The sequence below is a fragment of the Tympanuchus pallidicinctus genome, unplaced genomic scaffold (genome assembly GCF_026119805.1).
Source record: "Tympanuchus pallidicinctus isolate F22 unplaced genomic scaffold, pur_lepc_1.0 scaffold2, whole genome shotgun sequence".
In the NCBI taxonomy this organism is placed as follows: domain Eukaryota; kingdom Metazoa; phylum Chordata; class Aves; order Galliformes; family Phasianidae; genus Tympanuchus; species Tympanuchus pallidicinctus.
Window position 1 is genome coordinate 5295672 of NW_026294721.1, and position 24244 is coordinate 5319915.

At 49.0% G+C, this 24244-nt stretch overlaps 1 protein-coding gene across 2 annotated transcripts; it reads right to left on the reverse strand.

Annotated features, from left to right (window-relative positions):
• Positions 1 to 1432: 1432 nt before the first annotated feature.
• ATOH8 (atonal bHLH transcription factor 8) lies at positions 1433 to 22941 on the reverse strand. 2 transcript variants are annotated; one of them, XM_052681433.1, is made up of 3 exons: positions 22251 to 22930; positions 10898 to 11089; positions 1433 to 3022 (listed from the first exon to the last, which is right to left on the reverse strand). In XM_052681433.1, exons 1-3 carry the CDS (start codon positions 22710 to 22712, stop codon positions 3017 to 3019), a joined length of 660 nt encoding a protein of 219 aa, XP_052537393.1. In that variant the 5' UTR covers positions 22713 to 22930; the 3' UTR covers positions 1433 to 3016. The 2 variants fall into 2 exon arrangements, with proteins under 2 accessions (XP_052537393.1, XP_052537392.1); XM_052681432.1 differs by lacking the exon at positions 1433 to 3022 and adding an exon at positions 3029 to 3674 and having other exon boundaries at positions 22251 to 22941.
• Positions 22942 to 24244: the final 1303 nt, after the last annotated feature.

Sequence of the window (24244 nt, forward strand, 5' to 3'; positions counted from 1 at the left end):
GGGGACTAAAGCAGTGTGGCTGTTCTGATGGCTGTTGGTGTAATCTCGCCATCTGTGAACAGCAGGAACCCTTGAATTAAAGAAGGATCTAGCATCACAGGCAAGCAGGCAGTGACTGCAATACCTTGATGGGGTATTGGGTGGGGTGATGGTGGTAGTGCTGTAAAATGCTCCTCACCTTGATTCACACTGTTGGTGTTTCCTTGGCCCTTCACCCACTACAGCCACCATCCAAGGCAGCAGATGTGGCATCAGCATTGATGAAGTGTCCTGTGTTAATGTCTGGGTTACGTTACTGGCTTGGAGTATGATTTCTGGTTTAATGTGGTACACAGGATTCATGTTACATGCTGGACATCACGAGACATTGGCAGAGCTGACCCTCCAGCTTCACCTGTGCATCCCAAGTTGGGAGTCAAGGCTTGGACTCTGCTGACTACACTGGCTGAGGCAGAAGGGTGACAGCACAGAGGGTTTTGCTTTTACAGCATGCTAACAAACATAATCACCATATTATCAGGAGCATGATTGCCCACTGTGTTTGCTGGGAAAGAGTGAGACAAGGTCAGCTCTGTACCTTGGTTGACCCTGGCCAGGACAGCCAAATGTCAACTCCACCAGGGGTTTCAAGGAAAGCACTAACATGTTTACTACCCTTTGGTAAAAATTTACCCTTCTTGTTGTCAGAGTTGGTTGTTGGAGCTGGCTTGGGACACACAGGGTAGTGTTATGAATCACCACTGCCATTCCCCTGGCCTTGTCTCAAGTCCCATTGGGACCCCAAAGACCAGCAGAAAATGTAACACATTCTTTTGTAGAACATTTCTCTTGAGCAAAGTAAGTCTTTAACTTCTAGAGACTTTCTTCCTGCATTTACTAGAGGAGAATGGGTAGGGTGGCAATAGCAAGGAATATTTTAGGGAAGAGAATTTGGGAATTTCAAATGAGCAGCTGGGTCCCAAGGGTTAATGTTTCCCTAAGCAAGAGGACAAACAATATTGCATGACCTAAGGCCCCAATTGCAGCTTGACGGTGCTGACCAGCCTGTGACGTATTTGCAGCAAATTTTTTGTCTATCAACAGGAACTAAAAGGGGGGTAAAAAGCAAATAAATAAGATCAGTGGTATTGTATCACTGGCTGTCCCTGCAGACCTTGCTGTACTGATAATCATTAACTCTCCCAAACTGAGAACCACTGCAGAGCTCAGGAGTAAAATATGGTATTTCTCATACTTAGAAAAAAAAAAAAAAAAAAAGAAGAGTGCATATTTGATACTGCTCAGAGAGAGAAATGTCTGCAGTGTTTCCACAGCCCTTGGCCTTGTGGCACAGCCTGTGAGTGCTACGCAGAAAATGACCCTAAAAGGATGCACATAACGTATGTAATGACAGAGAGGGTTTAAACCATGCTTCAAGAAAGAAATACAAACATCAATCTAAAAATGTATTTATTGGGCTGCTAATAATGAACAGCGGTGAGGGTGGGGGGTGATGAGCAGTATAACGAAAACCTCGGGGTCTGGACACCATTATCCCATGTGCCCAGAACTCACATAGAAAAAAATCTTGAGCATCCTCTGCAGGACCTCTCTTCCCTGCCTCAGCCAGGAGATGTGGCAGAGACGCCCCCCCAGACCCACAGACACTGATCATGCAAGCTCAGGTTTTGCATGCTCAGTGCTCCCCTGTGCTTTAAAAGGGAAATAAACGGGCAGCCAGTGAGGAGCTCAAGTCTGGCGTCAATGCTGGGTGGAGGATATGGTGAATGGAGAATTTCCTCCCTGCTGATGCAGATCCTACAGATGCTCGATGGGACACTTTGGTGCCAGTCCCAGCCCTCCCAGTTCCCGGCCAGCTTCAGGCACCCAGGAACCTGATTTATGCTGCTGCAACTAGGATTTGAACCGGGACTTGCAAATATAACCTTTCCCCTTACTTGAAATAAAATATGTCAATCTCCTGAGCTTGGAAACCCATATTCTTGAACACAGAGCTTTGTCCCCCATCATTAGCACACGAACTGCATTACCTATAAAGTCTGCTTACTCCAAGCAAATGTTTCTCCATTTTTTCTTTCTTTTTACTTCAATTTGAAGTGAAAGGTACAGTATAGGATTCAAATGCCTTTGCATTACACGGGTTTCTGACCACTCGAAAACCCCATGAAAATGACCTCACAAAACTGAAACGCTTGCAGAACTGTGTTGCGGCGTTCCACTCCGCCTAGCTGAACTTCCCCTTGATTTTCTTTTATTGCTTCACATGGCGCTTAGCTTCTACTTTTTTTTTTTTCTTTATTAAAAATACAAACAAACAAACACCCAACACCCTAGATCCTGCTTCAGCTCTCTCTACACGTCAGTATCCCTACCCTGTGGATGTCGCAGGAACATCAGGAATTGGCCAAGGAGGTGGAACTACGGAGCAGCTCCAAGGAAGAAGACAACGTGGTGGTTCATCACCCGGTGCCATGTCCCCACTCATTGCCACACCAAAGGCTGGTGGCAGGGCTGCGGGATGGGAGAGCTAAGAGGGACCTTGCAGAAGGATTCCGAAATTCAGATCTGTCCCTGACAGCTGCTGGCCCACTTGCTGCAATCTGAACGGTGTCTCTGACTTCTCTTTGGCTCAAGGATTTAACATTAAGGCAAAAATAAGACACAGTGTAGAAGCTCCATCAAATCTTTGGTGCAACAGCAACAACGGCAACAAAAAAAAATGACTGTACACATGAGCTGAGAGGGGAACATTTCCCAGTTAAGCAAAGGGAAAAGTGCTAAATAAATTGCACGTACTAAAAGGTGGCTGGCTTAAAAACAATAAGAAGCATCCTTGTCCTTTTTTTTTTTTTTTTCCTTTCTGTTCCAGAGACTGAGAAAGTTCCTTGGCCAATTGTCATCTTGAAAAGGGGCTTCTGCACAAAAGCTGCTTGCAGACTTCATCTGGATTGTGCAATCTTTGCCAAGAACAGATGTAACTGGCTGGAAGCTCTTCTGAATCCTCCCTTCCCTGTTATTACTCCTGGAAAGAGAAAGATGCAGCATCAGAACTGTGAACATGTGCTGTTCTGGTGGCTCCTCGCACAAATGGCCCTGGTTGGGGCCATTAACCCACAGTGCAACTGTTCTGGAGTTTGTCTTGTTGGGAATCGACAGCTAGGTGGGCAGAGTCCCTAAAGTGCTGGAAGAGAGAGAGGGAACAAGTAAAGTTTGGGAAGGAAAAGGAACAAAATGAGACATGTTGGCAAATACCTGCTTTGGAAAAGACCTCTGGATCCATTTTCAGAATCCAAAGTCAATCTCAGAATTACAAAAGGGAAGCAAAAGAGCTGGTGTGGCCCAGACCTGTGGGACCTATTTTGCTATTGTGGTTATCACATTTATTTCCACAGAAACAGCTCCTCAGCCCACAGGAGAGGTAGAGGCAGGTGTATGTGAGTAACTGGTACAGGTTTACTGCTGCCATCGTAAAAAGCACAACTTCAATGCGCAGCACTTTGAGACAGGAAAAACCTCATCTAAACCCCCTCTGACATTAAAATAAGCCCTGTGAATATCCCACAAACAATCATTAGCATACTTCAAAACACAGTAAAATCCTTTGGGCTCACTCTTTCATGAGGTCACATCGCAGTTGGCCAAACTGCCTTCATCACGTGGGCTCCTAAATCCTCCTTTAAGTAACTCAGGAATTTAGAAACTTGGAAATGGATCCCATTTTCTGAGTCCAACCACCGTTTCTTGCTTTTTGCCAGTGGACTTCAGAGCTTTCCAGGGTGCAGTGCGGCCCCTGACGGTCTTTTGGACACGGCCATCAATTCTCCAGACAGACCAGGCGTCTTGATGACAGTCTAAAAAGGTCAAACTCCTTTTGATTGACCAAAAAACATTCTTTCTCAGATCCATTTGTTGCTTTACTCTCTCCCCTTTTCTATTATTGAATTTTGTAACATTAAGGTACAAAGTGCCAGGACTCGGTAGGTCATACTGGTGGTTGGACTTGGTGATCTTGAAAGTCTTTGCCAACCTAGATGGTGATGTGGTTCTATAATTCTCTGGAAGTATTATGACATTGATGTTCTACTTTATTATTACTATAATTAGGGCTGCTGACTGTAAGATGACCCATCCCAGGTGAGCCCATCCACACTGGGCTAAGGGGAGGGATGGGGATACAAGAGCCTCACTGCAAACCCTTCCTGCATCAGGCCTGCCCTTCTGATTGGCGCACAGCAAATAAAAAAATGGAGCTCATCATGCAATTATTATCAATGACTTGTTGTCTCTTCTGACTAACACACTACCTAGTGCTGTTCTAGGCAGGACAAACCACCGTCCTAATTAGCTGGGACTCAGGATTTTGAATACACAGGGGTTGGGTGAGAGAATGACAAACAGACTTGTGTATCACAAAAGTTTCTGATAGGAAATGCCTAAAACGATTTTCCAACAATTAATTATGATTATTAATAACCTGTAATAGAAATGAGAGTTATTTAATTTTTGTCATATGGAAAGAAAAAGAAGAAAAATGAGAGGAATAAAAGAAGAAAAAAAAAGAGGGGAAATGAAGAAAAAGGAGGGAAGTATTGAATGCTCTCATTAAGGTCAGGGCCCTGGGCAGCCTGATCTAGTGTGTGGCAACCCTGCCTACAGCAGATAGGTTGGAATTGGATGATCTCTATCTCTAATGTTCCTTCCAATCCAATCCACTGTATGATCCTATGATTAATATTAAAAGACAGTAGAGAGATGCATCCCCTGTTGCTGTCTAGAACAACAGTCTTAGTGAGCAAATCCCTTCCCCCGTAGGAGCAGCCTCACTCTTACCCAAAGCCACCCAAGTCAGAGGGATCCCCGTCCTCCTCCTGTGTCCTAGGGGCTCTTGAAAATCCTGAATAAATAGCACCTGACACTGCAGAGGGAAAAACGGGGAAAGTAAGAAAATGGAGTGAGCAAAGGAGGGTCAAAGTACAGCAGCTTTGGGAAGAAAGATGTGGAAAGGAGGGTGGATGGAGGGAGGGAAGAAAGGAGGAAGTCATGGACAGAGGAAGAAATAGACAGATGGAAGGATGGGTGGAGGGAGTTATGGAGGGAAGGATGGAAAAATGGACGGAGGGAATGAGAGATGGATGGATGATGAATGGAGGGATGGAGGAAGTAATGGAGAGAGGGAGGAATGGATGGTAGGAGAGAAAGTAGGAGGGATGGAGGATTGAAGGGAGGAAGGGAGAAATGGAGGGAAGGATAAATGGAAGGAGGAATGGGTGGAGGGAGCCCTGCAAGGCAGTGGAGGAGCTCAGCAGAACTGCTTGGTCCCAGGGGCTCATAGGGGGGTGCTGGGTGGAAGGGGCTTTGCCTCTCCCCGACCTGCTCCCACTCCAGCCAGCAGCTCAGAAGACAGATTTATTGAACAGAGTCTGCTTTAAACTAATAATCACAACTCCCTTGGCTCTTGAATTTGACAACTGGCCCAATGACCTTGGTGAGTTTGCAGCATCCCAGAGCATTTCAATCTCTATAAATCAAAGTACTGTTGGAATGGAGTCAACCTTTGTTCCAAGGCTTCTCCTATCTCCCCGAGTCACATATTCCTTTTGCTGAAGTTACCTGATAGCTGTGGGGTGGATCTCCTCCCCACGGTAGTAACTGGAGTAAAGGGAAACCTCTTGTTTTTTCTGCTCAAACCACAGAGAATCCTCAGCCTAACCCCTCTGCTCATTCACATTTGCTGTTTGGGTCACTGGGGTGCAGGGGCATCTCAAAACATGAGCTATAAGCACAGGGCAGGGAAAACTCACATGGCACCCAGCTTCCCTACGGACCCTGCTGTCTTGCAGCCGCAGACAGGCAGATGGATGGGAAGGATCACTGCTCTCCTGTGGCCCAGCTCTTCCCCAGGGAAGCAGCCTGGCTGCCTGCCTGCCTGCAAGTGTGAGCAGGGAGAGGGAGCTATTTTTAAAGAGGAACCTCTGCTTGATCAGACTGCAGAGAAAGGGAGCTCCAACCTCATTACCAGACTCCCCCAGAGCACAGGACGGGAATCTACAGGGAAGAAATGCTGTGCAGATCACCTGAACACGATGCGGTAACACCATCTGATATCGCTATCAGGTGATCGATCGCCACCAGCACCGGGTGAGCAAACCAAGCTGGGAGCTGTGCCTCCAGCTCAGGGCTCCATGTAAATAAATCATGGATCCTGATGCAGGGTTATAGAAAAAATATGCTTCGAGCAAACAGAAATGCCATACAAATTAAGCCTGACGCTACCATTTCTCTTTTACAACCCCACTCCCAGCGAGTAAATGTGCTGCAGTATATGGGAATAAACCTCACCTACAGCAGGAAATCTGCTTTTAGGCAAGCAGCAATGGAGCAGCACCAAGGCATGGCAGAACACCACAATAACTGTTTTATATAATGCAATAATTACATACATAACGTGAGCAATTTTGGTGCAACAGACTGCAACAAATGGAGCGGCGTTTCATGCCGTGGGTGCTCCTATATCATCTAATTATCAGGGAACATATATATAGCTCATCTTTAATTTTAATTCCTTGTGTCTGTGTGCATCCACACACATACGCAGACCCTGGGACTCAAAAACCCAAGAAACTAAATTCCAGCAGAAAACTTTTATTGAGCTCCAACTGCTCGCCTGTTATTCATAACCCAGTTTCCTCTCTCACAAAGAGACCTTTCGCATGGTTTTCTCTTTTTTTTTTTTTTCCTTCTGCCTCGCTAACAGCTGCTCGCAGTGTTGTATCCTGAGTGATGATGAGGTTCTGAAAGTGTTTTTTTGGAACAGATGGCCAGGAGAGAGCCGGGGAATGTGCCAGCAGCAAGCTGGGGAATGCGCCAAGTCCTGCAGTGACTGAGTACTCCGGGTTCCAGCTCGCGTGCCTTTCCCCTGCCCTCTGCCCCAAGTGGCGCCAGCAGGACTTCCCAGCTCGCGCTCCGAACATCTGGAGTCTGCGACTGCCAGAAGAGACGGGGAGGAGAGGGGGGGGAAGCCAAAAAAAAATATAACACAACCACCCAACCCAACCGCCCGGCCCTCCCTCCCGGCTCCGGCGTGGCTCCCATGCTGCTGCTGAGCAGAGCAACCGGTGGGAGGCAAAGAGGGGAGGTTTTTGGGGGGTGAAATACCCACCCCCCACCCCCCCCAACACACACACACACATGCATATATATAGATATTTTTTTTAGGAGTTTTCTGGTTGTTACGGGGTTGTCATGGTGTTAGGGCTGCCTAGCATACAGTGTTTTGTGATGAGCAAAAAGCTGTGCTGTGCTGCCTGGAGAGTGGGTGGGAGCTGCCCTGTAGACATGGGGAGCACTGCTCTGTACCCCCAGCCCCAAACCCTCCCAGACCCCTTAATGCAGCCATTCTGCAGAGCATATGGATCATGTAATCACACAATTATTAAGGTCGGAAAGACCACTATGATCATCTAGTCCAACCATCAGCCCATGCCCGTAAATACTCTAGACCATGTTCCTCTGTGCCACATCTACACTTTTCGTGAATGCTTCCAGGGATGGTGATTCCACCACCTCCTGGGCAGCCTGTTCCGACGCCTCACCTGGAGCATAGAGCTGTGGTTAGTAGCCTGCAGCAGGACCCAAAGCCCCACAAAAACCAAGTGAGGCTTTTGCGGGACTCCTGGCCACCCGTGATATGTCCCCAGCTGGGACCTCAGATCCAAGCAAAGCTCCAACAGGATCCAGAGCTCAGCTGGGACGTCATAGTCAAAATCTCCATCACGCTGAATCATAGAATCATTAAGGTTGGAAAAAGACCTCTAAGATCACCAAGTTTAAGGTGATTCTAAGATCACCAACCCATCCCTACCATGCCCACTAATCCATGTTCCTCAGTGCCACATCTCCACATATTTCAGACACCTCCAAGGACGGTGACTCCAACACTGTGACTCATGCATGCACTGTGAAGGGCATAACTTAGTGCAAAGCCCTTTTATAACCAGCCAAAGGCCAGCTTTCAAAAATGAACTCTATCGTAACTTGCCACCTCCTCATGCAGCTTATTTTTTTTAGGAAAAGGCATTTGTAGGCCTTCAGTTACCCCTTTGGCTGCTTATAAATGAGATCTCCAATCACCAAACACCCTTGGTCAAATCTCAGTTGCAACGACTTAAATCACTCTATAACAGCAGTTAAGACTGGAAAGGGGAATTTTTTTCTTAGCTAAAATAGCTGGAGAGGCTAAAGCCAACTTTTCTAATTAACACAATGGAGTGGAAGGGGGGAAAAAAACCCACCTATTAAATTTCCCATTGCAACAACAAAGTCTGCACAACAACCTAACATTAGGGACAGCAGATAATTCACCCTCAAAAACAAAGCACAAAGCAATGCAGAATCCAGCAAATGCAACATCTGGAGCCCCCGCTTGCCAAAACAAACTCCCATCAGCTACTTTTTTGTGTGAGATGCTCACGGTGCCACAGCATGCTGCAATCTGCCAGGGAACTCAGGAGATAGGGGCAGGGAGAAATGCAATAAAACAGAGATGGTAGCAGATAAGGGCACAGCACAGTGCGAATACCAGAGGTCTGCACTTGGGGCTTGCTGTGGTTTTTTTTTTTAAAGAAAGAACAAAAAGAGAACAGCAACAACAAAAATCCACCCTGAAGTCTGTAACTCAGAAGGAACTGCTCAGCAAGCAGTGGTTTGCGAGACCTGATTAAAACCACGCTAGGCACAGAAAACGTGCCGATTTCAGAATTAATGAGCATGCGGTGATTTTGGGCCAAGCCATTGTATCCTCCTCCAGCTGCCTGTGTGAGACCCCCCAGGAGAGACATCCTTCCACACCACCTGACATCCAGAGCTCCCATCTTTTCTGCTCAGCTATCCCAGATTTACTGCTCCAGTTTGCCAACAGCCTTCCCCCTCGTGCTCGCAATGCCATGGCTTGGCTTGAAGAGAAAGGGACACACCATTTCAATCCTGTCTTTGCATCTCTTGTCTTCATGTCTCCTGTCTTTTGGGATTTGCTGACTGCTTGAGGCTCCTCAGTGAACCCTATTAGTTTTGGCTCCATCTTCAACTGAATGTGCTCTGGCCATCACACAAGCTTAAAATAAAATGATTCGTATCAGCAAGGGCAACCCAGAGACTCTTGGGTTGCCCAGGAAATCCCCCACACAGACTTTCCAGTATGGCAGAACAGCATTTGCAAGACAATTTCTAGAAAGAAAAGTAAGGTAGAGCATGGACCAGGATGTGAGGACAAAACTTGTCTTTCCTTTTGGAGAAGGTATTTGGAGGGGGGTGAGGATGGGTGTCCTCAGAGGATACGAAGCAAAGGCAGATATTCTCCCTGTTATGCTGTTTCTGGGACTGGTGGTGGCCTCTGTGGAGGCATGATGGCCAATGTCCTGGGAGAGTTTCATTGTTCATGTGCTCTCAATAGGATCAGGGCTTTTCTCTGTACACACGCTTTGGAGCAAAAGCCAAAAATGGAAGATTTTTAATTCTTAATTTATTTTTTTAATTAAGAGTGGGCACAGCTCTAACCCTCATATGTGAACAGCCTGGGATATGGAGCCACTTGAAATCCAGATCCAAGTTTTCTGTCTTGAAGCTTGTGTTGGTTTACATAAGTCAAGACAATGAGACTCAGCCCATCAGGCACCAAAAGCCTCAGAACCAGCCCAGTGAATTGCCCAGCTGCCATAATGGATGTTCCATTTTGACCAATGAATTCCTCCATTTTGACCTTGGAAGGTTGATCAGCCCTAGGACTCCGCTCCCATCTCCTGCCCTAGGGCTGGTGGCACTGCAGCAGTATTCCTGGGCCACCAGCACCCATTTCCTTGTAGTAAATACTCAATTTCAGGCTTCCCCATACACAACTCCTGTACCTCCTTGGCCACATCTTGCTGTGCACATCTCACCTGGCACTACAGCTCTGGGGGTCAAAAATACGGCCTCAGGAAGCGACAGAGAGCATACTATTGTGTTTATTTATAACCCAAACTTCTGAAGGATGATTTGTTGGGCTGAAAAAGAGGAAAACCAGGGAAACCTGCCCGAATCGGAGGCAGACCTTAACGACACCGGGAAGGAGCCTGCTCCCCAGCTTAGCTGTCCATTCATCCATTAAAGTCCCGCTGATTTATTATCCTGCATGACAAGCGAGCCCAGAAAGCAGGGGGAAGTTCAATTCAAGTTTACAAAACTCTTTTTGTCATAAAAGCCCGAACAAAGACATCAGTCACTCCTTTAATTTACCCATGTCACTTTCCAAGAGGAAAACTGGCCGAGCGCTCTGCTTCCTCCTACGGCAGCTTGATGATGATTTCACCTAATTGGTTCAGCGTTAAGTAAGCTAAAGGAATGTGATGCGTAATTAGATGCAGCGTTGTTTCCTCAAGATACCCGCATGTCCTTCAGGTCATACATCTTCCTAATATGTTTATATGTACAACATCTCCATTAGCTACTTTTTTTTGGTTGTTGTCAGGCGATTTTCACAGAGATAAGTGTTAGATTAAACAAAGCAGAAATCACAGCCGGGCGGCCACGTTCTGGGCTCTCCAAAACGCTGGTTGCTTTTAACCAGCAACAGCCACAAGACAACGCTAATAGGATCATGTTGTGTTAAAACACGAGGGGGGGACTAACGAGAGGAAGAGCCTGGCGAGGAGAGCAAAGCTTTTGATTAGCAAGGAATGTGGTTATTACAGGATCACACAGAAAAAGCAAAGAGCCGAGAAGTGGGAGAAAGACAAGGAGTAAAGAATCAGGAAAAATTCAAGAGGTTGAGAAAGGAAGGAAATAGCTTCAGATTTATTTTTTTTCCCCCTCTTTTGTAACTTTTACCGTTATTTGGGGGGGGGTGGAGGAGACTGTAACATACCTTCCTTTTTTTAGATCTTCCTTCTGCTTGTAAGGTCCTAGTGCACTGCTCCACGCATTCAGAGAAGCTCATGTTACTGTGGTCAGCGCTGTAATCCAGGTCTGCTAGTCTGGCCAGGGAAAGGATATAGTTACAGGCTATTCTCAAGATGGCCAGTTTGGACAACTTTTGACCATAAGAATAGCAGGGAACCTAGAAAGGGTAACAGGGAAAGAAAAAAAAATTAGGCCAGAAAAACAAAATATCTCGCTCGAAGCATGACAAAACAATTGTAGGTTATTTTCTTAGCGGTTTTTAACACAAATAGGAACTCTGTGATAAAAGGCCATATGGTCCCAACAGGTTTTGCAGAAGAACTCCCCTGCTGATCTCTGCGGGAATGAAGCAGCATGAGACCTCTCGATTTCAGCGGGGCAGTTCTGCTCAAAGCGTGATGGCAGGACGTGGGATGCCTGCCTGCCGCTCAGCTGGCTTCTCAGAGAGGCCAGACCCTGTTTTTCTTGGAAAACCCAACCCCCTGTTGCCAGCCCCTTGAGTGACTTGCCCCGAGCATCCTCCTCCCCGCAAGCGGCTGCAAAGCCATTGCAGCCTTTTGCAGTAAGGGAGCAATGCTGGCAGAGGTGACATGAGCTCAAACAGCATCACTCACAGCTTCCAAATCTGCTCTGAAATTCCAATCCACTGCCCCATGCTGAGCACCAAAGCACCCATCACTCTGCCTCTCAGGAAAGCATTATCTGATGTAAGTTATTTCTTTACCCTTGAAGATTTTTAGTGTAATGTGGAACATGCAAACGATTCAAATTAAGCAGCACGTGTCCAAATAAATGCATGGGATACAGAAGGTTGGACTGCTTTTATATTGCCATCCGGCAAAACGCTACATGTGAGCTCAATTTTAGGCACGCAGCTTTGCTATGTCCAGCTTAAAGAGAAAATCCGCTGAGTTCAAATAGGCCTGGGGCCCCGTCCGCTACTTTGCAAAATTGCTAAAGGTCATTCAGCCCTTAATGCACAAGAATCTATTGCCTATGGGAAACTGGAGCCGGGCGTTTATCTGAAATCCATCCTCACTGCTCAGGCTGTCTGAGTGCCTGTCAATCTAAGTTTTCATGCAACATCAATCACTGCAATGGCCGAACGTCCCTCAACCATCTGCCTCCATACCAGCCTCCATCCTCCTCATCCCTCTACGGTATCATGCTCTGCTTATGGTTGGAGGTTTTAAAGCTTCTTGCTATACCCGTGCCTGAGCTTCTCTTTTTTCCACAGACACAAAGCCAGGCTCACCCCCAGTTTTACATAAGGTAAGAGGGGTTAAAAGGGGTTCTTCCTCTCTGCTGACCCCATAGCAGCTGCATGCAGATATCAATGGAAGGGCAGAACAGCTCAGAAATATATACTATTTCCCCAAGCATTCTGCCAGGCTCCAATAAATGCCAGCTCCACGAACCCAGCTAGATGTGCTTCCTTGGTATTAGCAACCCACAATAGATCTTTTTGTTCATTAATTTGGCACAGTAAGTTGAAACCCTGGCAATAGTAGCGCCCACAACATGCTTTTGCAGTTCCCTCCTCCTTCTCAACACCACAGCCCTCCTTTTGCTTGCTTTGAAGCTGGTTCCCACTGTCCTCACTTCAGGTCCCCCAGTTCTTGAGATGAGGAAGCAACAGATTCATCTCCTCTGTATTTTCAGTCCATCTATGGTTGGACTAGATGATCTCAGTGGTCTTTTCCAACCTTAATAATTCTAGCATTTATCTCTTTTTCTTCATCTGATTACTGTATTGTAGCCATCCTGCACCTCTGAGCACTGCTGCTGCTCTTCCCTGAACCCATCCTCACCCCAGTGTGTCCTTGGGGAGCTGGGAGAAGCTGAACCACATGCAGTATTCATACTGTGGGCGCTCTCTGAGTTTATCTAGCTGATGCTCTCTGCTTCACCTTATAATCTTTTTCTAATCACTCCTGATTTGATTTGTGGCCACTACTGGATACAAATCTGAGATTTTCATCTACAGAAACTCTAAGGCCTTCTTTCTCTGAGATTATGGTCAGTTAGTGTCTAACGTTTTCTGAGAGTAATCTGCTACAGTTTTCCCCATATGCATTGCTTTACATCTACATTCTACCTCTTCTTAGTAGAGGAAGCTTACTTTCCAGCTTGGTTTTGTCAGATGCTTCAAAAGAGGACTCTACCATGAAAATTCAGACCAATAACATCTCAGCTAGACCACCCTTATCCATGAGTACATGGATTTTAATGGAAGAACGCTGTTGACCCCATAGGCCATTTGGCTTGCACGATATATCTGAGATGCCAGCGGCATCTGACCTCTCCAGAAGCAAGCCAACAAGCTTCAAAGAGCCTTTTTCTCTATGTATCATCTGCTACTGATACCCTTGTGGGGGCTGGGGATCTATTTATTCTCTGGGAATACCCAGTGGGACCACTGCTTTGACCTCCACTGGCATTTCCACAGTGCTGCTATCACCAATGCAAAAAGGAACATACCATTCACCTTCAGATGGTAATACCTGGCCCCCAGACGCAGCGAGCTGAGTTATTTTGGAAGCAGAGCTTTGGGCAACAGAAACACCCAACTGTCTTTCAACACTGGTGTCACAAAAACAGTGGAGATCCCAGATCAAACAGCAGCACACAAGACAAAACCAAGACGGAAACCAAAATGGAAAGATTCAGTGAAATGTGGGAGTAAGTTCAGAATTGGAGAAAGGAGGAAGTTAAATCAAGCGGAAGGAAAAGCGACCGCGAAATCGCTGGGGCTGATGCATAGACACTGTCCAGCTGCAACACAAGAACACAGAAAAATGTCTATTTTCCTCATCTGTTTTGCTCTCCTTCTTCTGTGTGTTGTTCATTATTTATTTGTTTATTTATTTATTTAAAGGAACAAAATAAAACCCAAACTGTTTTTTTTTTTGGGCAGGCCTGCTACAAATTCCAAGAAAGATCTCAGTGTTAGCAGAGTTGACCAAACCCTTGCCTGGCGTTACACAACGCTTCTACACGATGCAGCAAAGTCCAAACTGGAGCTGCCCTGTACATACACAGGAAGAATTTCACCCCATGCAGCTCAGATACCACTGTGATGGGTGCGGGGCACCAACAGTAGGAGATAAGAGTTTTTGCCATGGTAACAGTGTTAGAATAACTGTTTCGTATGGACCCTCCCTGTCTTGGCTGGGCTCCTGCCATTTTAATGTTTCCTTTTGAATTAAACATGGAAAATTGAGAGAGGAATGAGCCACTTAATTCAGATCCAGATCTAACACTTTCCCAAGCAATGGGGGGAGGGGGGGGGGAGAAGAGAGGTTTTGTGCTTTGGTTTCAGCACTTCTTTAGAAGACTTCTTCACAGAGCCAGGAGCAAGGAGGGGAGGGATCTGCCCAGGTTGAGTGAAGGGTGTCAACAACACACCTGGATGCCAAGAAAATTCAACCAAAATGGAGTATCTTAAGACACTGGAAAAACACTTGATGCCATCAGAGCCACACGGTGCTGAAGACCTGTGCTCCACACTGATCTGTAGTAGGAGGCTACATGACCAGGTGTGTGCTGTGCTCCAGGTAAACTCCAAGTCCTCTCCTTTCAAACACCCCCTCTAGCTCATCACATCTGAACCCAGCAGGGAGAGCTGTGAAGGTGGGAACTGAGCAGTTCTGCTTAGAGTTCAAGTAGCTATGCATATTCCTTTTCTGACCCCATTGATTTCTGTGCAACTCACCATGTTGCCTGCATTATTTGCAATGATTTAAAGCAAGCAGAAAGGAACTGCAAGTGAAATTTCACACTGATCTGAAGGAATGCAGCAGAAAATAGTGGGCTGGGACCAGAAGATGCTTTCTGGTCATGGCTGTGGGGTTTTGGGGTCTTATCAGTGCCCCTCAGGGTGAAGAAAGGCAAGATGCATGCTCTTGAAGCATGTTACTGTGCACAAGAGCTTTGTTTTGGCAGGAAGACAGGATAGGATATGATGTAACAGGTCCCTTCCATCCCCGACATCTGTAATCAGAGGTGGTGTCCTTGGAAGATGCTGCCTTTGAAGTCAATAGGATGTCTGCCAGGCACTTTACCAGCATCCACCAAAGTGATGATCTTGGAGTCCATTCTCACCCAGGCCCCAGCACAGGGGACCAGGGATACTCACAACAACGGGACTGTGGGGAAAATTGGGATTATCCCAGGGAGCAGCATTAAGGCAGTTCACATTGCTGAGCATCTGGCTGGATTGTGCCGTCACCATGGAAAAAAGCATGGTATAATTTATATAACAGATAAGGTCTTTAAAGTCAAGTCCTCTCTGGCTTTGCACTGCATTCCCCCCAAAGAAAGGAAGACATTGAGCCCTGGGGTCCAGACCTCCTTGTTATTATAACATAAGTGCAACTTAACACTATGGATTTGCACAGACCCCCTCCATATGCAGGTCATGTATTTGGCCCCTTGGCTACAGCAGGAAAGCTGGGGAGGCAGAGAAACACCTGTGCCTGTAGCATAGCATCAGCTAAGGCCTCCTGACAGCTGGCTCCTTCACACCATGCCATAAGCTGTGGCATTTACCTGTCTTGCAATTCATCTCATTTATTTTTATGCTGGGAGCTAAACCACGTCCAAGAGAGCAGCTGGTTGCCTCTTCCCCACTCCCTCTTAGAGGATTTCACTGTCTCATTGTGCCTCATGCAAAAACACTTCCAGGAGGTTCATATGAATGTCCAGTGCTTGATAGTCCTGGTTCTGACTCCAGTCCTTGTTTTACTCATTCTGAAAAGTCCTCTGCTTCTGTCCCCATCACGTTACCTCTCTGGGGATGGCAACTGTGAAGTTACTGGGAGCAGGCGGAACGATTAAGTACTGACCGGTTTTGTCTAGAACATCACCACTTGTTTTCATAGAATCATAGAATTGTCTGAATTGGAAAGAACCATTAAAGGCCATCTAGTCCAACCCCCCTGCAATGAACAGAGACACCTACAGCTCCATCAAGTACTCAGAGTCCCATCCAGCCTGACCTTGAGTGTATCCATGGATGGAGCACCCACCACATCTCTGGGCAACTTGTTCCAGTGCTCCACTAAAGATGCATTACTTCACAAATTTGGTGCTCACAAGGCACAGATTCAAACCCCGCAGGGCCAGATACTGTAAGCTTTGTAAGAAAATGCCATGATCACAGAATCATAGAACCATAGAATGGCTTGGGTTGGAAGGGACCTTAAAGCCAATGCATTTTCAACTTCTTGCTGTAAGCAGGTTGCCACCCACCAGGTCAGGCTCCCCAGGATCTCACCCAACCTGGCCTCAAATGCCTCCTGGGATGGTCCTTGGAGGAGGGATGCAGTCCCAAGCGCCCCGTTCTGTCCAACCTGTGGGCGTTGCGGTGTCAGATGTTCTGCAGATCTCTATTCCGGCTGGCGATGGGCAGCAATTTTACACCACTAGAGTGGGAGGCTCTTGTTCCTCTGCCACCAGTTTGTGCAGCAAAGCATCCAGCCAGCAGACAAACCTCACTTAAAAATGTCAACAGGAACAAAAGCAGCAGCAGCAGCCCCGACCCTGGTGCCTTCTCATCTCGGGTGGGTCCATGCTTTCGGATAACCCAGCTCCCGGTTCCTCCCAGCTCCTGGCTCCTTTGCTGCTCGCATTGCAGCAACATGAGTTCACTCCTTGGAGCGAATGAATTGGCTTCCTGCAAACAAAACCTAGGTGTGGTGCTGGGTGAGTTCACCCCGCGGAGCAATTCCAAACAGCAGTCTGCTTAACGCGGCCCAGCGCCTGGCTCCGCTCGAGTGCTGATTGTCCTCAAGTGCTACGCCAGGAGGTTCTGCACCCTCAAAGCCTCCCTCTGGGCACAAGAAATATCATGCTGTGAGCTGTAGCAAAGCCCTTACTTTGTTGTAGGTGTTCTGAACCACCACCCCATATAATAACTACACAGAGGGTTACTGAAGAAGGAAGCCCAGGGCCATAGCGCGCAGCAAATCTTCTTCAGGTGAGGCAACCCCCAAGTGGGGAACATTTTGGGGGGTGATATTAGCAGGGTAGCTGCCCTCCCATCTCTGAATGGGTCAGGTTCAGCTGTGGAAGGGGAGAATGAGCTCCGTTGCAGCTGTGGCCACATCTGGGAGGTTCTGCTCCTTGGCTGGCACAAAGGGCAGCACAAAGGTGGGACCCATGAAGGTTGATGGCTGGACTGGACGATCCCAATGACCTTTACAACTTTAATGTTTCTATGATCAAGCTAGGACGAGAGCAAGATGCACAAAAGGGGACATGGATCCAAGGAGTCTCTAACCAGGGATTAATAACCCAGATGTATGATAGGCAAGCATCCCCCTCCTCATCACAGGGACTGCAGCCTGAGCAGTAATCTGAGAACAGCTAAAGGCAGGGAGCAGGGGCTGCGCTCAAAGCCTGCTGGATTCAAAGCAGACTCCTTCCTCCGATTTCAGCGGGAGCCATAAGAAAACACAGAGGTTAACTCAGGGTGGCTGCAGCACGCAAAGCAAATATCTCCCAACAGGAATGGGATTTGTGTCAGAGGATAACATCAGTTAGACAGCAAGGGGAGCAAAGAAGCCTTCTCATTTCTGACACACAGCCATTGTTTTCAGGATTTTTATGCTTTTGTGCGTGCTCTCCCTTATTTTCTCTCCACTTGCATTGCTCCTGGCCAGTATTTCGTCATCTTCCTTAGCTGTTAAGCCCCAGTGCTTCCCAGTTCTGCTTCAACTGCACTTTAAATAACTGTGGCATCACCCGAGGCTGGCTCAAACAGCTGAGCTGCCCCAATTAATGCTGTGCTGCTCACGTGGGGAATGCAGCCCTGGGAGACCCCGTGGAGCAGGTGATGGAGGGAGCTCTCAGCCTCCCCATAGCACCAAGGCTACAACCAACACTGGTTGCATATGATGGTGGTGACAAACTTCAGTTGCTTTCAAACAGATGTCACACTGGGTGACATGGTTTAATTAGCAAGGTGGTGACGAGAGGATGGTTGGACAGAATGATCTTGGTGGCCTTCCCAACCCCTGTGGTATTATGACAGAGGATGAACACATGATGGTGCATCCTAAAAATAAGATGCAGAAAGCAGGCAAGCATTGATACATCCACCAAAGAGCCACAGTCTCCAGAGGTGTGTGGCTCAAGCTGCAGGTTCTCAAGCTGGTCTGGAATCTGGATGAGAGCTAATTGCTTCAGTTGTGCCAGGGGAGGCTCAGGTTGAGTATAGAGGGAACTTATTCTCAGAAAGAGTGGCTAGTTATTAGAACAGGCTGCCCAGGGAAGTGCTGGAGGTTTTCCCTGGAGGTGCTCAAGAAATGTGCAGATGTAGCACTGAGGGACATGATGTGGATGGATTGAGGGTTGGACTAGATGATCTTAGTGGTCTTCTTCAACCTTAATGATTCTGATTCCTAATTTCCTCCAGCACCCACCCTGGCTCTGCATATCCCTGGAGATGGTTCCCACCACCACCAGCATCTTGCAGCCTCCTAATGTTTCCTCTACAGGAGGGAGTGGGGTCTCATTTAACTACCAGCCACAGCAGTCACATGCACACTGGTAGCTCAAAGCAAAAGGATACTAAGAAAGGAAAAAAAAAACAGCCCCAGCAGCTAAAAAGCCCCATAAAAGTCTAAAATATCTCCAGAACCCACAGGAGTGCAGAGAACGAGCCTGTCAGCTGCAAAAGCAGAGAGCCCTGGTAATGCAGCAGTGGAAAGATTTAGGAAAAAACCAATGCACTTGAAGGGAAAATTAATGTCTCTGGACACATCTGCTCCCAGTGCAGACTCTAGCTTGGAGGCTTGACATGCTGCTTTGAGGAAGAGCTGGACAGCAGTGCTTCGGAGAGAAAACAGATGTGAGGCATGGGCAGCTCCAGATCAGAGGCGGCTGGGGTTGTCTCTAGCTATCAAGGGAGAGTCTGATGCCACCTTAGGGTCTGTCAGCACAGATAAGATGCACGACCACAACCCCTGCAAATGCAAAATGTGCTGCTAGATGGTGGCATACTTGGATGACCACGGAGAGCCCTCCAGAAGCAGAGGAGGTGGCTTCAGGAATGGCACATCCACCACTTCTCTTGGCAGCCTGTGCCAGGGCTTCACAAACCATCTGAGTAAAAATTTCCTCTTAACGTTCAGCATAAATCTCCCCTCTTTTAGTTTGAAACCACTGCACTGCTGCAGTCTGCCAGATGTGAAGATGAGAACGCAAAGGAGCAAAGCAATGGCCTTGGGTCCCATGAGCTCTTTGCTGCATCACCACATTGCCAACGCCTGGGTTCACTGACCACCCACAAGGGAAAACAGATGCAAGTGACAACAGGTCTCATCTCTTACTGCAACTCCATGGCACCTTGGGGCAATGGGATGGTGCAAGAACCCGCAGAGCAGCAGCCATGTGGGTGTCCCAGGGTGGGAGGTGGAAAGAGGGAGAGGAGCAGCACTCAGCAGGGATACTTAGAGAGTGAGAGCAAAGCACAGCAGAGCTATTCCCTCCTCCTTTTGCAACAGGTAAACAGTGAGGTGTGTTTTCCATGGGGAACTACACTATTAGCCTCGAGTCCTGCATCAATAGAAGACTTTAACAAATGACACTTGGGGAATTCAGGGAGGAAAAAAAATCTCCCAGATGAATAGCTGACCAGCACAAGAAGCAGGACTGCAGAGAAGGAGCTGCATCATGGAAACATCTGATCTTTGGTCCTGCTTTATGGGACTCGCATGGTGAGAGATTCCTGCTGGCCATAACACAAAAGAGTGAGGACGATGGCAATGACACATTCCTCCTTCCAGAGCCAACAGCTGCCCATTTATCTGCCACCTCTGGCACAGCCAAGTGCTCAGAACCACTCTTGGATTATTCCCTCCTTGTATAAAATGCCTGTGGCTGGCTTTTCCTCCTCCAAAACCGACAGCAGTGACAACAAAAAGCCTTCCTGCCATCTGGAGAACTGGCGTCCATGAGTCAAAACATGTGTGCCAGATGCACACAGCTGCAGAGCCCATCTGCCTGGCACACTGTGTGCCAGCCACTCCCCTATGGTGGGCTGCCACTGGGCATCCCATAGAGAAACACAGCTTGCCTGTCCTCCTCCTCACCTTGGATAACCAGGTACCCTACAGTGGGATTGATTCTGTGACCCCTGGCATTTTGCCAGTTGCCTTCAAGGGTGGTAATGCAATGGAGCAGGCTGACCCAGAGACGTGGTGGATGCTCCATCCTTGGTGACACTCAAGGTCAAGCTGGACAGAGCTCTGAGCACCTGATGGAGCTGTAGGCATCTCTGTTCATCGCAGAGGAGATGGACCAGATGACCTTTAGGACTGCCTTCCTACTTACTCAAATGATTCTACGATTCCATGGCACCATGGGTGGGCACCTCCAGCCCCACGTACCCATCAGGGTGGGAAGGAAATAGAATCCATGCGGGTACCATCAGCTCCTGCACACCAATCCCTTCCTATAGAAGGAGTGCAGGCTGGGTGCACTCCTCACCACAGACCTGTTGATTTCAGCACCTCAGGAACTGGCTCTCCAGCACACTCCTATCCCAAAGCAAACCTCTCCATGCTCCTGCCTCTCAGCCTTGCTGGCTGGGATGGTGCAGATAGAGAGTTTCCCTCCTCTGTCCTGATCCCAAAGCTACTCCGCAGCACCGGTGGGAACAATTTGAGTGACAGCCAGCACTGCGCCTATGTGCAATGAAGCCGACAGTCACCTGATGTCACGTACGGCACCAAGCACGCTGCTGGCAGCCCGGGGAGAAATGAATCCAAATGTCATCCAATGCTGATCAGGACAGCCAGCTCACCCCTCAGCAAATTGCTAAGAAAGCCTCGCAGCAAACATTTCTCAGAGAATGATTTCTTTCTGTCCGCAGAGCGAGCGCAGCTCTGCCAGTATGCTCCAGCACTGACCCTGGAGACTGGCTTTCATGGGAAGAGAGGACAGCAACTTGTTCTCCAGGCTCTTTGGGCTCCCAGCTGAGTCCTGGGCTGAAATGATTTATGGACGCAGGGCCAAGGCCAGGAATTTGAGGCTTTTCAAGAGTTGCCCATTTCCCAAAAGAGTGCGGCTTTAATTTGTTGCTTGCCTGACTTCTGCTTGAGGCTCAGCCTAGAACAAGACTGCCAGCGAGCTGGGAAATCAGAGCTACTTCCCCTTGCGGTTTCAGTGGTATTAGATGTCTGTCCATGGAGAATTAGACTGACACTTCCAAACACGTTACACACAGCCACCAAACAACCAAGATAGGGAAACAACTTGGAGAAACAAAAGAGATCACGCCTGGGGTTTACATTTCCAAATGGCAAACTCAGCACCGGAGGAACATCCTGGGTTAGTGCTGTTAGGCAGGGAGTGCCACACAGTGACTGAAGCCCCTCTGCCTTAGGTGCCTACCAGCAGCTCTCGCCTGACACACAGCCCTGGAGGGATGGGTCTGGGCGATGTGATGCTCAGCATCTCTCTGAGATGTGAGGCTCAGAGGGCTGTGAGCTGTGGACACCTGGAGAAGTTCTGCTGGTATTTGGTGGAAGGCAACAAAGCCAGGATGGCTGGGAGCTGTAACAGGGAGCAGAGATAGAGATATGGGGGTCAGATCAGGGCTGGACACTGATTTATCCTCATGGGGAAGAAATGAGAAGAATAACGCTGGTGTACAGCCTTGCTCCCTCCTTCGGCTCTCCCCTCCCCTTCTACACATTGGGGAGGCAATGGGATGGAGAAATTTTCTCCACAACATCGTTCACCTCTCAGAAGCCCCACCTTGCCCACGAGATCACCTCTATTATTCACCCCCAGAACATCACGAAGATTTCCTAAGCCCTCTCCAGAAGAAAGCCCAGCACTGTACACACATCAAGCAAAAGCTACTGAAAAATCATGGGAAACTCATTGGGATGGGGAAACTCATTGGGAAAGGTGCACCACTGGGCTCAGCCAAAGCTACAATGAAAGCTTCAGAGGGAAACCCCTCTGAATGGGCTTAAGAATTCCATCCCAGTGCCCTGCGCTCCCCCCAGGACAGCGCACGCCGGCACGCACACGTGCTGCTGCATGGAGCACATAGCGAGCCGCGGTGATGCTCTCAAGGGCTTTTTCGTTTGCGCTGCCTTCTCCTCTGTGCCCTTCTGTCTCCGGGGGGAAAAAAGAAACGGAAAAAAATCCCGAGTTCCCAACGCAGGCAAATGAAAAATCCTTGTTTCTCGGTCCCGATTGACAGCACTGTTCCACCCTCGGCGCTCCCAGGCGACATCCCCTCCTGTCACCGCATCCCCCCCGCACCCCGTCTCCCGGCACCTCGGCCCGGCAGGTACCTGCTTCCGCAGCGCCTCGAAGGCGGCGCTGATGGTGTGGACGCGGGTCCTCTCCCGGGCGTTGGCCAACAGCCGCCGCGTCTGCTGCAGGGCTTTGATCTCCGGCGAGACGCCGGCAGCCTCGCCCGGCCGCGGGCGCGGGGAGGCGGCGGGAGGCGGCGGCGGAGGCTGCGGGCGGGCGGCGGCGGGGGGCGGCGGAGGCGGCGGCGCGGCGGGGAAGGCGCTGGCGGCGGCTCCGAGCGCGGCGGTTCCGCGCGGTTCCCAAGCGGGCGGCGGAGCCGGGGGAGGCGGCGGAGGAGCGGGGGGTGCGCGGAGCCCCGACCGCCGCCCGCTCAGCACTTTGAGCTCCACGCGGAAACTTTTGCAGCCGTGTTTGCGTCTCAGCCGCCGCAGCCCCCCGAGCTCGGCGGCGGGACAGAGGCGAGGCCAGGGCTCGCCCTCGGCCAGCGGCGTGCTCCGCATGGCGCGGGGCAATGCGCGGTTGCGCTCAGCGCCCGCCCCGCCGCTCCGCTCCCGGTGCTGCCGCCGCCGCCGCCGCCCCGCTCCTCCCGCCGCCGCCGCCCATCTGCGCCCGATCGGCCGCGTCGGGCAGCGGAGCCCCGGCTCGCTCCGTGCGTCCGTCCGTGCGTCCGTCCGTCCGTGCGCGGCTCCTGCAGCCCGCCTCTCCCCGCCGGCAGCCGGCCCGCCGCGCAGATGAGCGGCTTTAAAGAAACAGGAAGGCTGGCTTTTTTTTTTTTTTTTTTTCTTCCCAAAACAGCTGTGCTGCCAATCTCCTTTGTTCATCCCCCCCCTCCCCTTCCCTTCCCTCCCACCCCACTCCCACTTTCTTCTTTAATCTCACTCTTCCATGCGATGGAAGAGAAATCCTGCCCCCCGGAGACTTGCGGTGACCCACCGTGTGTGCTTGTTTTTTCATTTTCCCCCTCATCCCACTCCCTCCCTAGTGAAATTCGGGATTCGCTTTGGTTTCCAACAACCACTTCTCTTATCACTCATTTCCCACATCGAAATCCTGATCTGTGAGCTGGGGCTGCCTGACCCTTAACCCTGTCCAGGAGGTTGGAAGCAATGATCTTTAAGGTCTCTTCCACCCTAAGCCATTCTATGATTTGTTGACTTCATGCAGCACTCCTAATGGTGCCCTGAGCCCCCTGGCAGGATGGAAAGCAAGAGAAGCCCTGACACCCACCCTCTGCCTGTTTTGTTGCCACTTTGCCTGTTGTTACTCCTCAAAATCCACTCCTCTGCTACCACTCTGCTACCATATTTGGATCCTCTTGTGAGAATTATTCTTGCAGCAAAAGTCCGACCTAGTTTTCACAGGGTGAACCACGGAGCCTGGACTTGAGGGTAATTGCTATGGGCCACGAGGTGTGTCCTGCTGGGCCCTTGCGCACCCTGAAGGCCCCTTCCTCATCCTAATGAGGGTGCAGACCGAGCATGGCAGAGCCAGGTTGGAAGGGAGGGCTGCAAAGAGGCAGAGGTTTGCTGGGAATAAACTTCTTGCAAGACTGGGAAAATGTGAGTGTCATTTTTAGAAGTATCTTCATGATTTAGGTACTTGGCTTCTGTTGTGGTAATCACTCGAACCCCTTAAACAACAGCATTGTTGTTGAGAGTCATTGGCATGTAAGGTGTGAGATGCTTGAATTCACTGCTGGAAGAGGGACATTGGTTCCCAACCCTCCGCCATGGTGTGTTTACCTTGCAGCCATTGGGACCACATGAGGTGAGCAAAGGGAGCTCACACTAATTGACCTAGATGAGATCCATGAGAGCAAGACAAGCTCTGCCTGGTGGTTCATTCAGTGCTGTGGTCAGGTATTGGGGCAATCCAAGAGAAGGTGTGCTGAGTCCTGGTTCAGCACCTTGTCGTGGCCCTGCTGCCCCTTCTATTAAATCCTCTGTTCAAGATGTTACTGGAATTTGGTTTTCTTTTGCAGAAGGATTTTGGGTGAGCCAGTTGAGCTCAGTTGTTGATCTTCTGCTACTAG

Bases quoted from the DNA above. Each gene is read 5' to 3' on its own strand.
- ATOH8 (XM_052681432.1), bottom strand. From the start codon at position 22,712: ATGCGGAGCACGCCGCTGGCCGAGGGCGAGCCCTGGCCTCGCCTCTGT. The intron at 11,090-22,250 runs GTACCTGCCGGG...TACCCTTTCTAG, and splicing joins TCGAGGCGCTGCGGAAGCAG to GTTCCCTGCTATTCTTATGG. The intron at 3,675-10,897 runs GTATGTTACAGT...AGTTACTTAAAG, and splicing joins GAAGATCTAAAAAAAGGAAG to GAGGATTTAGGAGCCCACGT.